This window comes from Thermobia domestica, chromosome 2 (genome assembly GCF_964235325.1).
Source record: "Thermobia domestica chromosome 2, izTheDome1.hap1.1, whole genome shotgun sequence".
NCBI classification, from domain to species: Eukaryota; Metazoa; Arthropoda; class Insecta; order Zygentoma; family Lepismatidae; genus Thermobia; species Thermobia domestica.
In genome coordinates, this window is record NC_137455.1 from 179,082,980 (window position 1) to 179,098,255 (window position 15,276).

Below are 15,276 nucleotides of genomic sequence, written 5' to 3' on the forward strand. Positions count from 1 at the left end.
AATTTCTTGGAGGGAGGGACAGCTACTTCTTTGTATGCTGATAAGTAGTTTAATTCATTTGCTCTACATTACAATACACCATGTCTGGCGGTAGGTATAGTCACCGCGAGCAGTTGTTCGCCCCTTGCCCCACAAGCGTTGTCACTGAAAGGGAGGATTGACAGCGTCGTTGCATTTGCTGCTAGGAAATAGAATTTCTTTAATAAATACAGATAATCGCTTATCAGTTCGAACTATTCTATCGGGATTCAATTTTAGCGTATCGAGTATGTTTTAATGTGTATTTAGCTTATGATTGACCATGCGACTTTCGCACGCTCACTACACTTCTTTCAGGATTAATTTATTTTATCAAATAAATTTTTAATTACATTTTATTCTAGGCACTATTTTTGATTGATTAGTATAAATTTATTTACTTATTTATTTATTTGCCTCTCTCCTTTCTGTTTTTCTATATTTTAGAAATAAACGAAGTTGGTTCTGCAGGCACTTCCGACCAAAGTGACATTATGAATGCTAAATTTCTCATAGAAGCGGCCCGTATCAATAAACAAAGGGAGACGAACGGGCGGTTCTTTATTCAAACATGGCAGCGGCTACTAGTGTTGTAGTGCTCGACAGGGGAAATAACACAACGTGTACCATTAACTTGCATGGTAAGTATACTTTATTCAATAGTTTTACGTATTTAAACATAAGAAGAAGATGAATTTATAAAAGTATGGGCATAAAATGTCCTTTTAAGCAAAATATTTGAATATATGTGTGTGGACGGCGTTTCAGACGTGCTTGCTACATTAGTCGCCATGTATCAGATATTGACTAAAACGATGTTCTGATTTTTTGTGTTGACAAACGATGTCAAATAAATTTCAACATAATTTACTATTTATTATTATTTTCAGGTGCTACTGTCGTCTCATGGCGTGTTAATAATCAGGAACAATTATTTGTTAGGTAAGTACATGATTCAAATAGTCTTTATGTGATAAATTTAATTAAATATGAACGTGTGAGTGTAGATCTTATGAGGATTCATGCCCGCAGCATTTGATTTGAGTCCCCAGCTCCCAGCCCAGTTTTTTGTGCGTCTGGCGTCTCGTAATGTGTTCGCAGCCTTGAAATTTACTTCCAGCTAGTTCTGTAGCATTACCCAAGCTTGGATTAGATGTTTATGATAAGATATCAAAGTATAATTGTAATTGCATCGTAATCTACACAGTTAACAGCTATAATTGCATCATTATAAGTCTTAATGCTTCACATTTGTATCTGTCGCATTCTTTTTTGTCACTTGAATGGTTATTTCTAGGGACTTGGGAGTTCTTGTATGGAGATCTAATTTGTATTGATTAATTTTATTACGAGAAAACTAAATTCATTAGAATCGAGTCTGGGAAACATTATTTTAGTAAGATAGGATGGACTTTTCATAGGATTTATATCTTATACAGAGTGTTATAAAGTCATAAACGTGATACCTTATTATCACTGATATACTTAAGCTCTGAATTCCCTCTAGAGTTGCAAAGTGTGGACACATTTTCTGTTTTAGCTGCCGTTAGATTAAATATATTTGCTATAGGTCTGATTTGAAAATCTTATGTAGACGAGACAATTTTGGGAAAAGCAGCAGCCTTTACGTTTTTTAACCAGATAAAATGAATACTCGATGAAATTAAATAGGTCAATGTGTATAGAATTCAAGCCATTGTGGGTTTTATACATTTTGTTGTTGAGAGTTTTACATATAAACCATTCGCCAGATTGTTTTTAGAATGACCGAAATGATGGCTATCGGCATTGCTGTAACTTTTGGCTTCCTAGACTGGAGTTGTCTCCTACAGCTTAATTGAAACAATCTAAATTGCATCACGATGTTTGGTCCAAAAAGTGTATCTTCTCCTGGAATCCGTTTCACAAGCTAGTATCCGTATAATTATGTATAAATGATAAACTATTTTCCATCTGTTTACATCATAAAGCAGCTACAAGTCTGATTGTAGGTAACATCATAAGAATATGCAAAAATTATTGTCTATAGTTGGCGTGGGATTGGAGGATATTACAAAAGTATAGTTCCATGATTGTGGTGTGCGATGTTCACAATTTTAGATTATTAAGCAGAGACTATTACATAAGTAGAAGAGTCATTTAACATACATTGTTTTCTTTGGGGAAAGGGCGAGTTTTTACTGTATACTGGAATTAAATTACAGGGTGAGCTGGGAAGGTTCTAGAACACAGGTCCTCTCGATAAAGGTTAGTAGCAAGATTGGTTCCTTTTTGTACCAAAGTTTAATATTTAATTCACGTAATATAGCCGAACGAGCTTAAGCGAGTGAAGGCGGGTTAGAGCCCCGAAGGGCACGTTGTTTTCTGTCTTTATTACAGCTCAATGGGAAGGGGGACCTATGTTCTAGAACCTTGCCGGGTGAGCTGAAGCACTCTAAAGTTGGCGGTCTATATTTAGTTGAAGGGAGCCTTTTTTTTTTTTTTTTTTTTGTTTGTTTGTTTCTGAAAAACGTTACAATTTCTGTTAATATTAGGTTAGGTCTAACTACTTGCATCGTTGTATTCATATTTCCTTATGTGTGCTTTCAGTAGGTACATATAGTTTTACAGCATTTCTCATTTCTGCAACATGGTGTTCTATTCCATTCTTAAATTAGATAAATCAATTACGTTTCCTTCCATTCTTCCATCATTTCTCCTGTAAATCTAAACTTAGCCCTTGGCTAATCATCCGCAGATGGCGGTCTTAGTAAGACACACATGAATCTCTTTTCAACATTGTATTACTACTTGCCTGTTCTTTATTTTAGTATACCTTACCTACGATTATTCCTGTTTCATTTCCGTTTCGTTCACTTTTCACTGTTATTCACAAATATTTCGTATTTTCATGCTTCGTTTTCTCTTTCCTATATATGTGTGTGTATCTATATAGTACAGTGCAATATCAGTACCCTTCAGCTTTTAAATTTTGCAAACTACACACTACACAGAAATTACTAAAACAATGAATCTTTATAGATAATTAAACTTTTACGGGGGGGTTCTGGTTGGTTGTTCCATTGTCTTGGTGAGATTAATTTATTTTTCTTCCTGCACTGATTTATAATTAGTGGTGAGTGCTTTTTCCTTCTTACGTTAGCTTTATAGCAGTGGTTTGATTATTTGTTGTTGTTTTGGATGTTTTTATGGTACTTGAGCGGGGGGTTTGGGGGGCAGTAGCCCTCCATTTAGATCTCAAAATTGATAGTCGCCGTTTCACCTGAATTGATTTCTCGGAAGACTTTAGCGTCAGTTCTCAAGGATATTGCCCTTGCACGTAGCAATTGAAGAGTAAATTCTTGGTGAGTGTGGTAGATCATTTGGTTAGCAATCGTAATATATTATTGTTATGATATATCTTAGTTTGCTGGTGCGAAGTTAGATTACGATTACTTATTAGGTGGTCTGCAAAACTTGTCCAGAATTTACTTTTCGATTGCTTCGATTCATAGGATTATTTTTGGGAACAGATCTCTGAACTGTTCCGAGAAATCGGTTCCAATGAATGTTCGGCATAAAGTGCATTCTTACCGTATATGATAAAAACTACAGTACATAAAATATGAACCAACTTGTGCTAGGTGCTCACTAAAACGCACGAATGCTATCTGATCGAGTCAGAACAGGAGTCCAGCAGAGTTGAGTTGAGTTGATTTTGAGGTTAACGTTCCTTTCAGCAGCGAGGCTATATGAGGCTACTGATTAATGTGGAATCCGAACCAAATGAGCTCCCACAGGAATCGAACCTGGGTCTCTCACGCCAAAGGCGCGTACGCTTAGCACTTAGCTATGAAGGAGCTGAGTGCAGTAAGCGAAAGCGAGGGAGTGCGTCCGCAGAGAGCAGGCGGGTCAGCGACGGTTGAGAAAATATTTTATATGGCATAATACATGCCTTGTGTGTTGCACAGCTTTGCGACCTTGTATGACCACAATGTACATTGCCTTGACATAGCACTTCACTTCATCATGTATTGCTTATGGGGTATTACGTGGTAAAGAACACGCTTTGTATTTCGTATTTCTACCTTGGTATATACGTATGATGTATTTTCATTACGAGCGCAATACTATTGTGAAATGAAGTAACATATTGCTTCCGTGGATTTTACAAATTTACCATTTTCCTTCCTTCTTCTAAACATACATAAAATGAGATAGCGTGCAAAATTTTGCCCCATTTCACTACATTCTGTTTAGATGCAACTCCCCTGTTATTAATTTCCGCTGTAGATTTCTGTATTTCTCATCATTACAGCAACATATATGTCCTATAGGGTATCTATCTGTCACGAAAAAATAAAAATGTAGTCACGATATCAGAAAACAGTCATGAAAGTCAAGAAATTTAGTTTTTGGGTCAAGCACTGGAAAAGGATTAAATTTTAAACACGAAAGTATAACAGACTGGAAAATTTTTGTTCTATAGAATGTCAACGTTCACTACCAAAAATGTCTGTAGTCGGCTTTAGACGCTACTAAATCTCAGGCAAAGCACGCTTCTATCGCATGCTTGAAAATTCGCACTCAAATTCAATTTGGAGAATGTTACGAAATTTTATGGTTTGGTAAAGAAAAGGTCACGAAATTTCATTTTAAAATTTTAGTAGACGCCCTGACCTAGGTCGGTTAATAGGACAGTGGGTTTGAAACAGTGTCATTATGCTCTGTTTCCTGTTTACCTAATAATCATTAGTCAAGAATTTAACTTAGTTTTTCTTCACCCTACACTGATGACCGACATTTTATGTATTATTGTTACTTCATTGCTAACATTTCGTCTGCCTCTTGTGATTTCTCCGTAAATTTTGTATTTGCAGTAGTTAACCCCTAAATTTGAAAAAAGTTTCATTTAAGGACAAATGCCCGTATTCAATTCGTGCCCGTTATTCAGAAGTTTCATTGTATTATTTTATATATTGGACGAAACAAAAGCATGTCAACTGGAGACAACGGTGTTCCTGATTTAATCCCATTCTTTTCTTAACCTTCAAGTAGGAGCAGGTCCATTTCAGTGTAGTGTTCTGTTATATAGAAAATGATCCTAAGAAACAAGTATGAATATAAACCTACACTTGTGGTAAAACAGAATTGATGTGTAAAGAAATCATAAATGTAAAATGTTTGAAAATTCGTCTCATAAGCCCTCGAGAGTAAATGTGGATGGAGGATATATTTTTGTCAATTTGCCAGACCAGGGAGAATTTATTTTATTTTATTTTTTTTAAAAAAATATTATTAATTTTTTACACTCTCTGTCATGTGCCGGTATTTTGCTAAATATTACTTGAGGACATTTCCCTGTTTTGTGAGTGGTCTTGATTAGATTTCAGGCCTTATGAGTTGTAGTGGACAGCATCTTTTTGTCTTTGCACATTTTTATTCCACCATTACTTTCATAACCACTTTTTTCATTAATCATTCGTCTATATTATGGAGGACTGACTGTGAAGCGTTGTATTAAAGGCTTTCATTTAAATTTTGTTTTACACACACACACAGAATGTCTCAAAAGTCCCGTGACATAGGATAACTTATTATTAGAGTGACAGAAAAATGTAAGAGGAAAAACCATCTCCAAATATGATGTTTTCAATCTAAAGTGAAGGAATTTTTTAATTAGGACGAGCCGTTTGGGCTGTACACTCTCTGTGTGCTCCATGTTAAATGAACATGCAGCGTTGCCATTTACCTAAACCCACGACATAAATGAATGAAATTACTATTTGAAATAAGGACTGGCCATCGACATGTTAGCGTAAAAGACAGTGGGTAAAATGATTATATATAATATTGGAGCATACTACAATACAGGATTATTCACAGGTGCATTCATCCTGCTAATGGGCGTCGAGGTTTTTAATCAGCATACAGTAGTAGGAATCAGACTTGGCCTTGTTACCATTTTCTCTTTACTTTTAGCACTTTGCCTACTTTGAGTCCCGCCATTCTTTGTTGTAAAATTCCAGCAAAAGCATATCCATAGCTCAATTAAATCCTTCTGTATTGAACTTACAAATGTTTTTGAAATTGTACAATATGAACGTAGGGATTTAGTGGTACCGACCTGTTCATACACTCGCCTACAATAAACAGAAATGGTGTCAGTTTCCAGTGACATAGTTTGGAATACTAAATCAGGGCTGGCTGTTAAATCCAGGTGTTTTTTTAAAAAAATAACTTGCTTAAAGCAAAAATTGCACGAATTACTTGAACTTTATGGTAACGTTTCCACATGTCTCAAATCAATTAGAAAATCTTCTCATATATTACAAATCCAGGAAACATGAGTGTGATTTGTTGAATTCAAAAATATTTTCGTCATATGTGTGTCGTGGTGTGTGTATGAATGATTCATAGCCAGAGAGAACTCAAGTGATTTGTAACTTTATTTACTTTTATTTTATTGATATGCAGATTTAGTCGCTGTATTTCTGACTCAGTGAGCTAACTTGGATTAAATTTAATCTTTTGTACTCTGTAGTCTTCTGAAATTGTTCGTTTATTTTAATAATGTCTATAGTTGTACAGAGTTTTCACTTGTGGAATCGTGTATTGTTTTGTCCTGAAATGACTTACAATAGTCATAAATATGCAAGATCAGTACAATGTATTTCTGTCAGGTGTCCTCCATGAATAAGTCGGTAGATTCATCGCCCGTATAATCATGAAGTCCAAGTAGAGGACAGTTTCTCGGTTGCAAATCCAGTAATTGTTCGAATCCCTCTTTAAACTTTGTCCCGTCCTTCATAACCCCGCTGTTGCATAGGACGTTAAGGCCAGATAAACTTATTTCTATCCATAGATATTCTAAATTAATAAAGCAAGTCTATTTAAACAAACAAATACACACATGTACACAAAAGTTAAAAAATATATATATATATATATTTGCCAACCCTGATATGAATACTTCTTTCGTCCTTGAAAGCATCCCGCAACTTTTGGAACAAATTCCTGTTGTATGCTAATGTTGTAGATAGTGGCCTATTTGTCAATATCTCACCGTAATCTTTTCGAAGGTGGGATGGATATTTTTCGTGTAATATATTAGCACATACATTATGTAGGCTGAAGACACCATATTGGAAGTTAATTGGTTTTTATAGGGAAGTACTTGTTTGTTGAACTAAATGAAACTCATAAAATCATGATCTTGTTTTTTCTTTCATTGGTTTACAAAGTGCATAACCAAGTTATGGATCGTTTTATCATCTCTGACAGTTTTTATATTTCGAATGATATCTTTGTCATTGTCTACATAATTCCTGTCTACTTCCTCTTATCGTTCCATTATTTCTATCCAATTATTATCAAAGATATCTTAAGAAATGTTTTAAAGGCAGAGACAGGGAAGGGGGTATTTTGAACAGAAAACGTCTGTCCAAACAACTAATTCTTCACTTTTGAAATCAAACAGCAGTGAGTAGACACAATACTAGGCGAGAAGAGTGGTGAAGATGATTTTATTCAAAGACTATCACATTTCTGCATTGGTGAGCGGTATGTTGTCCCAGTGAAGAAAAGAGATACAGTCCCCACACTTCACACAAGTGCCGATGGATTTCTGACATCGATGATTTCTTAGCGCGGAAAAACATGATTACCGCACATATCTCGCAGTCGCCGGAGACCGCGCCCTGCCAGCCATGCTTATCATACCACAGTTCTCTCATCACTAAGACACACGCAATTGCGCTCGCGCTAGGTTGTAGCAACGTGCTCCTTCTCCATTCTTGAGCAAGCATGTCTCGCTCTGGGCACTCGTAGTATTTTGGTGCACTTTCGAAATTACTTTATGGATGTGCCTCGTAGGTAACAGTAATGTAAAATTGTATAATTCAATTGCCTAAATTTCCAAGATGGCATTTATAATTAAAATAGAGTTCCAACTAAAATTTTGATCTCTTGCTTCATTCCTAGCATGTATACAATATTTCGGGCCGCGGTGGTTCAGTGGTACATTGTTCACCTCTAGTGCATGGGGTCCTTGGTTTGATCCCAGCTCGCGCCATGTGAACTTTGTTCTGGACAAACACCATATGCTTGGGTTTTTCGGGGTTCTCCCACTTTTTTCATTCCACCATTGTCTTCATTTCTCATCACCGTCTCCTTTAGCCTAGCCGGCATAATCGTGGGGCGTAAAACTTAAAAGATTTCATTTCATTTCGTTGAAATCGTCAATGTTTACGTTCTGGATAAGAGCAACAGCAGTAATTCATAAGGTACTTTAATAGAGTGATTATAAGAATCAGTTGTTGCATCTCAGCCTTCGGCTGGCTATACACTATACGTTAAAATCGTTCTTAGTTAAGAGCACTAATTATTTACATTAACTTTTTCTTTGTTTAGTTTGTTCTCCAACCAACTTCCGGTTACACGAATATTAATGCTAAAATCTACGGCCCTTGTTCAGTGCTTTATCGCGTCATGTTAAGGAGAAATTCCCAACAAATGTTGAAGATTAGGTAGGAGTAGCATGTAGGTGATGAATAGAGTCTTCCTTCCAGTGCTTTCTATTTCCCTCCCGGCTTCGAAACGACTGAATAAAGTACTGCTCTTCTCTTAATACTAAAGAACAAAGTACGATCATGATCAGAATCATCACTATGCATTTTCAAATAATTAAATTGAAACAATAGTTTAAATTGCAATTAATTCATTACAACATATCATTGTAGAAATACGCAAATATTAATGCTCAAATCGACGAGTTAATATCGTGACAGCCCTGTTTCGAAATAATTGAAACAATTTGTTTTTAAGTTGAAGTTAAATCGTCACGGTAATTTGAATATGCAAATTGACTGCACGCTAGCGACATCCATTGTCGTTAGTCGGCATAGGTAGTGATACCTATGAGTGTGACTACTAGCGGGACGCACTGATGTTTCTCTTTTATAAATGGGAGTGAGAAGTTTCGAAATCACAATATTGTGTAATTTGAAAATGCGTACAGAAACTGGAATTTGTGAAGCGCCGAGGAGTAGACGGTAACATCGTGCCATTACGCGGTACAAGTTTTAGTTAGGACTGCAGGATCATGGAGATAGTTATACTCGCTTTTGAAGTTAATGAAATAGCCGCGTTATCTCTTACCCTCGTTGAAGACCCGACCAATGATGTGCTTGTTTCTCCATATGTCGTTGTTTTCCCGCCGAATTCTTCTAGATCTTTTCACTTCCCAGCAAATTGACTGCGCATGAGATGTGGAAAGGAAATGCTCCTGACACACGATTGATAAACCACATCGTCAGTTCTACAGCTTGAGATCTTATCGCTACAGCATGCAGACGAGGCAGATCTAGGGTTTTCGACTGCTCTTTCCATTGTTGCACACTAGATGTGGAATTCAAACGAAGTATAAACATCGCTCTGTGTCTTCGAGTTGAGTTCTGTGCTTTCCAAAATAACAGCTTTTCTACTGTGCGTCATTTTAAGCCAGTAATTAGTTTGTATTTCGTGGGTTGGTTACTTATTTCCAATCAGTCGTTCTTTCAGCGAAAGCTTTCCGTGGGACCACCCTTAGCATTTTGGGGGGGCACTGCTGGTACTACTCTATTTATTATTATACCATAGACGTATTATTTGGTCTCCTCCGAGGAGGCATTCTTAGAGCTACGGGGCAGTGTTTCCTTTAAAAAATGTCTGGAAGAAGCATTGTTTCCAATTATGTCCCAGGGAGGAAGAGCTGATTTCCCTTAAAATAGAGTACTATGGTGGTCAGTGTTTGACAATGAATTAAGAATATTTGTTAAAACTTTACGTCTTGAATAATCCAAAATTCATCATAAAAACAGTTTCTCGACCTTCCCCCTCCAAAAAGTTAGGCGTCTTTAGGAAAATAAATACTCGTAAACCAAGAGCACATTTTTATCACTATGAAATAAAAAGTTCGCTCCTTTATTTAAAATAGTAGTAACTTCGCCATTGTACTACTCGTTCTAGTTCATTAATTTAAAAATAACCAAAAACACAGAATACTCTTTTAAAAATAGTGAAATTTTAAAAAGAAAAGGGAAATCGTAATAATAAAAAAGAAACACTTATCACTTCTATTACTGGTGGTGTAGATCACATACATTTAAAAAAGTATTTTAAATAAGATTTAATGTGCTGCTGTGAAGTCTTTGTTATTGCTTCATGTCTAACGGTGGGAAATAACGCATATTCTTAATTAAGCGCCACTGCGTACCATCCCATTGTTTGCTAATGGAAGTGATTAAATCTCTTGTAGAATACAGACTAAAGAGACTGGCCTAAACGTCTGGATTTTAAAGCAATTTCTTTAGTAGTTTTGAATTCTACCATCTATTTTCGGCACCGAGGCTGTAGGAAACGTGAACTTACGGTTTAATATGTGACTTGAACCACATAAACATCCACCAGTAAGAGAATCGATATCCAGCATCGAAAGTGGTTATTAATTACCACGAAGCCCAATCTAGATATTCTAATTTACTATAGAATCGTACAAGCACTCACCGTGTCGCCTTTCACTACGAACGTTGTTTTTACCTTCATCTAGACATCTACATGATTACTTGTGGAACAGTAAGAAAGTCGTTCAGAGCGCCGTATGGTGTTGTTACTGTCGATTATTAAATGAAAGATTATTTTTTATCAGACTTTTCATAGTCATTAACAATTTAAACTTCGCATTTTAGATACCTTGATGAGTTGAAAGAAATAACTTGAAATTAATTTTCGGAGGTCTCTGGTTTGATCCCATTTCCCACCAAGTGACTTTTGTGGTGGACGAACACCGTGTGTGTGGGTTTTTTTTCTGGATCCTCCCGGTTTCTCCCACTTTAGTCATTCCATCTTTATAATCCATCTCATCATCACCGTCTTCTTTAGCCTAAATGCATAAACGTGGGACATTAAACTAATAATAATAATGTAAAATTAATTTTAAACCTCATTCAGAAGCCTCCTGTTAAATTACAATTAATTGTTGAACTCTTTGTACTTTGCATTTGTTGGAGGATTGGAGAATCGGCACGATGGCGATAGGACCCTGATACATAACTTAACAGATTTTATCAATTTATTTTCATATTCTCAAAATGCATAATTATTTAGTAGTTAGAGAGTGGTACTTAATGAAATTGTCTAATATCGATAAATTTTCCATTGTCTAAGAATACGTATTTAAATAAATTTTTATCATAGGCATAGATGAACGAACAAGAACGAATAAGAAGCAAACATTGAGTATTTTGTACTTACTACAAATTTACGAAAAGTAGTGTTAGACCTGCTAGTAGAAAATAATTTTGGGAATGCTGACTCTATAAGGTTCAACAAGGTTGGTACGGTGGGTCAGTGGCAGAGTGCTTACCTCTGGTGCGGGGGTCCCTGGTTCGATCTCTGGTTAAGTAAGTTTGTGGTGGACGGCATCGTGTCTGGATTTTCTCGGGGTACTCCCTTTCCTCTCAGTTTCATTCCACGAATTTCCCATCATTCACTTGCTTTATTAGGGGCCGCGGTGGCTCAATGGTAGAGCGTTCACCTCTGGTGCTAGGGGTCCCGGGTTCGATCCCAGCCCCCGCCAAGTGAACTTTGTGGTGGACAAACACCGTGTGCGTGGGTTTTCTCGGGGTTCTCCCGTTTCCTCCCACTTTCTTCATTCCACCATTTCATTCATTACTCATCATCACCGTCTCCTTTAGCCTAACCGGCATAACCGTGGGACGTAAAACTCAAAGATTTCATTTCATTTTTTCACTTGCTTTATCATCGTCTCCCTTAGCCTAACGGGCATAGTCGTGGAACGTTAAACCGAAAAATTTAATTTTCATTTTCTAAGGTTCAGCAGTATAACTGTTGTTGTTGAAGCTGGAGGCATAAAATTCAACATTCAATTCAATAAAAACGTTTTCCAATTTTTTAAATTGGTTAAAGTTCAATGCGTAGGTCATCACCAAGTGTTTTATTCCATTTTCAATTTATTTAACGTCCCACGGTATGCCCCGAACCTAAGGGAGGGATGATAAGAACAATGTGATGGAATGAAGAAAATTGAAGGAAATGGGAGAACCCACATCATCACCGTTTGTTCATCACAGTGCCCACATGGCGGGAACTAGGATCGAACCAGGGTTGAGGTTCTACCACTAAGCCCCCGTGGCATTTTCGGAATTAAAGCTCGAGGAAAGAAAGATGGGAAACTTACTTTTCTCAAAGGATAAGTGGAAACTTGTTCAAAATAAAGTTGACAAAGCTAGAGAAGTTACATTCAATATATAAATTCATAGCCTTATGTACATAGATTGGATAAAAAGTAGTGGCAACGCTGTTCTCAATTCAGAGGGGTGTGTTTCAGCAGTACAAGAGTTCCGTAGCTGATAGGGAATGTAAGAGGAGGGAGTGTGGCGAGTGAACTTTGTTGTTTAGTCAAAAGCAGCCGTACCATGGAAATAGAGGAGGAATGTGGAGGCGCCATAACTGCATGCTTCAGAAAGATAACCAACGTTCGTGGACAGGGTCATGGGTTGGTACCTACTGTTGCAGCTTTCAATAACACCTTCGTCCTGCATTCTGGAGAAAGAGAGAGCACGTTCTTACACGGACCCCCAATCATCCTTCATGGCAATGCATGGTGTTATACGGCTAACTCGTGATGGAGCTCCTGCGTCGGTGGCAGTGGAAAGTAATGTAGCATCCGTCCTATTCATCTGCGAGTACGACCTCTTCGCCAAAGAGAAGGAACCCTTCACATGAAGCATTACGACAGAAAAGAAATCATCCGTGCCATATGGCGGTCTGTAGGACGTCGACAAAGATGAACGCACTGACAATGTATGTAAGAGTATTCTTAATAATAGGAAGAGCAGCCACATCACTCAGAGCGTCTCGTAATGTGTCTATTGTGGATTGATAGCAAGCGAAAAATGTATAAGATTTTGTAATTGTTCCTTTTAAAATTTCTTATTTAGATAACTGATTGGGTTGAAACAAGATGATTAATACCCTTAAATTAATTGTTAAACACAGTTCATTCAAAAATCTCCTGCTGTAATTAGATTTGAATGTATATTTGAACTGCTTTGTGGTCGCTAAAGGATTGGATTTTTTATTGTTGTGCGGCTGCTCGGTTCCAGCCGCTCGCTCGTTTGTGTTCGTAGTTATTAATGCGAGCTGCATACGGTGGTGATATTTAGGTTGTAGAGCGCCTAAGGCGTTAAGAGGCTGGCCTCTAGTTAAAACCAAACAAATACATATTTTTTTTTTTTTTTAATTCCAACTTCCGAAGAAGGGAAAATGGTAAATTAATCAATTATGTGAGGATTACATTTTTAACTACAGAAAAGTACATGTATAATTATTGTGTGGATTGTGTTTACTTTTGAAATAACAGGTGTTTTACGATCTTAAAATTTTGAGGATTCAACTCGAGAACGGAGGCTAGGGAATTTTATTATATTTCTTTTGAACCGCTGAACGTAAGGGTATATGTAACAAATTTAATATGTTTGATCAAACCACGCCGCAGTAGCACAACTGAATTTACCAATCTAATTAAAAATGTAACGCAGTCTACAGATTTAAGCAGCGAAGATAGTTTGTTGCTGTAATTTTGAAAGTTATAAATTTAATCTTATTTTATGCAAATGAGTAAATTTCTTCCAATCTATGTTAATGCGCTGATTGACATCCTCATTTTTATATCACTGATTCACCTGCTGAACCAAAATTGATTCATGCTTGAAATGATATTATAAAATGTATAATATGACAGTGGTTTGCCTTGGTAGTAAAGTTCTATTCTCTGGTGTGCAGTATCGCTGGTTTGATCAGAAAAATTCACAGGGAAATTACTCTCAGAAAGTACTTTCTAGACACATTTTAAACATTTCAGTAAGATATTTTGGTAATTAAAATTCAATTTCTGTAAGAATCTCTACTCTTCTGGGTGAGTATAAATTGTCCATTGAGGGGACATTAGAGCAAACATGCTTATTGTTTTTGGGGTGCATTCCGAATCCATATTGACAGTTGAGTTAATTTAAGTGTCCAAAGTCCTGAGAAGAATTATACGAGCTTATATCCATTATTTTTAAAGTTACTAGTTGTTTTTCTACCATTCTTCGGATTGTCTGCAAATTTCCAGCACGATAGCGACATCTCTTGGCGTCGGGTAGGAGGCAGCGCAGCTAACAACAACTTGGGGTTCATGCTGTAAACTATTGGGAATTGACGTGACTGAGATACTGAGGAGTCTTTCGTTTGAATAAAGGATTAAGAATATTAAACATTTTTCCTTTATATTTATGCAACCGTTAATTCTGTAACGTTTGAAAGTTTGCATATGATCGTTACTCAAAGATTGATGTTTTTGCTTTATAATAAGAATATATTGGTGCAAATAATACACCCTGTTTCAAAAATAATATACGTATTACGAAGAAGTATTTTGTCCAAACTATCGATCGCTGCGCCTCGGCTATTGGAGAAACGAATACATAGTCTAGTTTATATTAATAGCCGCTAGATGTCAGTTGTCTTCTGTTTTGCTTGGTAACCGTCATATGTTTAAAATGGCTCCTCCGCAGCAGAAATCATTTTTGTGTTCTCGAGTTAGCGAAGTGCAATTCGGTGATTAAAGTGCAAAGACGTTTCAGGTTGAGGTACCAAATTGATCCTCCGATTGGGTGGAACATTCGCAGATGGTATCGACAGTTTGTAGATATAGGATGTGTATGTAAAGGAAGGAGTCCTGGCCGCCCTCGTGTTCCTGAAGAAAATGTTGCACGAATTCAAACTGCTTTCCAACGTAGTCCTTCAAAATCAACTCCTCGTGCCAGTCAGGAGTTACAAGTGTCGACAGCAACAATTTGGCGTGTTTTGAGACGTCGGTTGGTTATGAAGCCGTACAGGTTACAGCTGTTACAAGCTCTGCGTCCTGATGACAAACGCAAACGTGTGAGATTTTGTAACAAGATTCTGGATGCTATTGACAATGATAACACTTTTGCACAACGCATCGTGTTCAGTGATGAAGCGACTTTCCGTGTTAGTGGTCAGGTAGACAAACAAAATGTTCGAATTTTGGGCCTACAGAACCCACCCGCAGTCATCGAACATGTACGAGATTCGCCCAAAGTCAATGTGTTTTGTGCGATATCCCGATCATCTGTTTACGGCCCATTCTTCTTTAATGGAAACTCGATTAACAGTCAGCAGTATCTCGCTATGTTACAAAACTGGTTGTTT

At 37.0% G+C, this 15,276-nt stretch overlaps 1 protein-coding gene across 1 annotated transcript in view; it reads left to right on the forward strand.

Moving 5' to 3' along the window:
- Nucleotides 1-535: 535 nt before the first annotated feature.
- The window catches only part of LOC145677611 (uncharacterized), a 69,984-nt gene continuing 55,243 nt past the window's right edge, over nucleotides 536-15,276 (forward strand). The window contains exons 1-2 of the mRNA XM_081748065.1: nucleotides 536-659; nucleotides 909-960. Coding sequence (XP_081604191.1) covers nucleotides 590-659; nucleotides 909-960 — 122 coding nt within the window. The 5' untranslated portion in view covers nucleotides 536-589. The remainder of the gene's footprint in view (nucleotides 660-908; nucleotides 961-15,276) is intronic.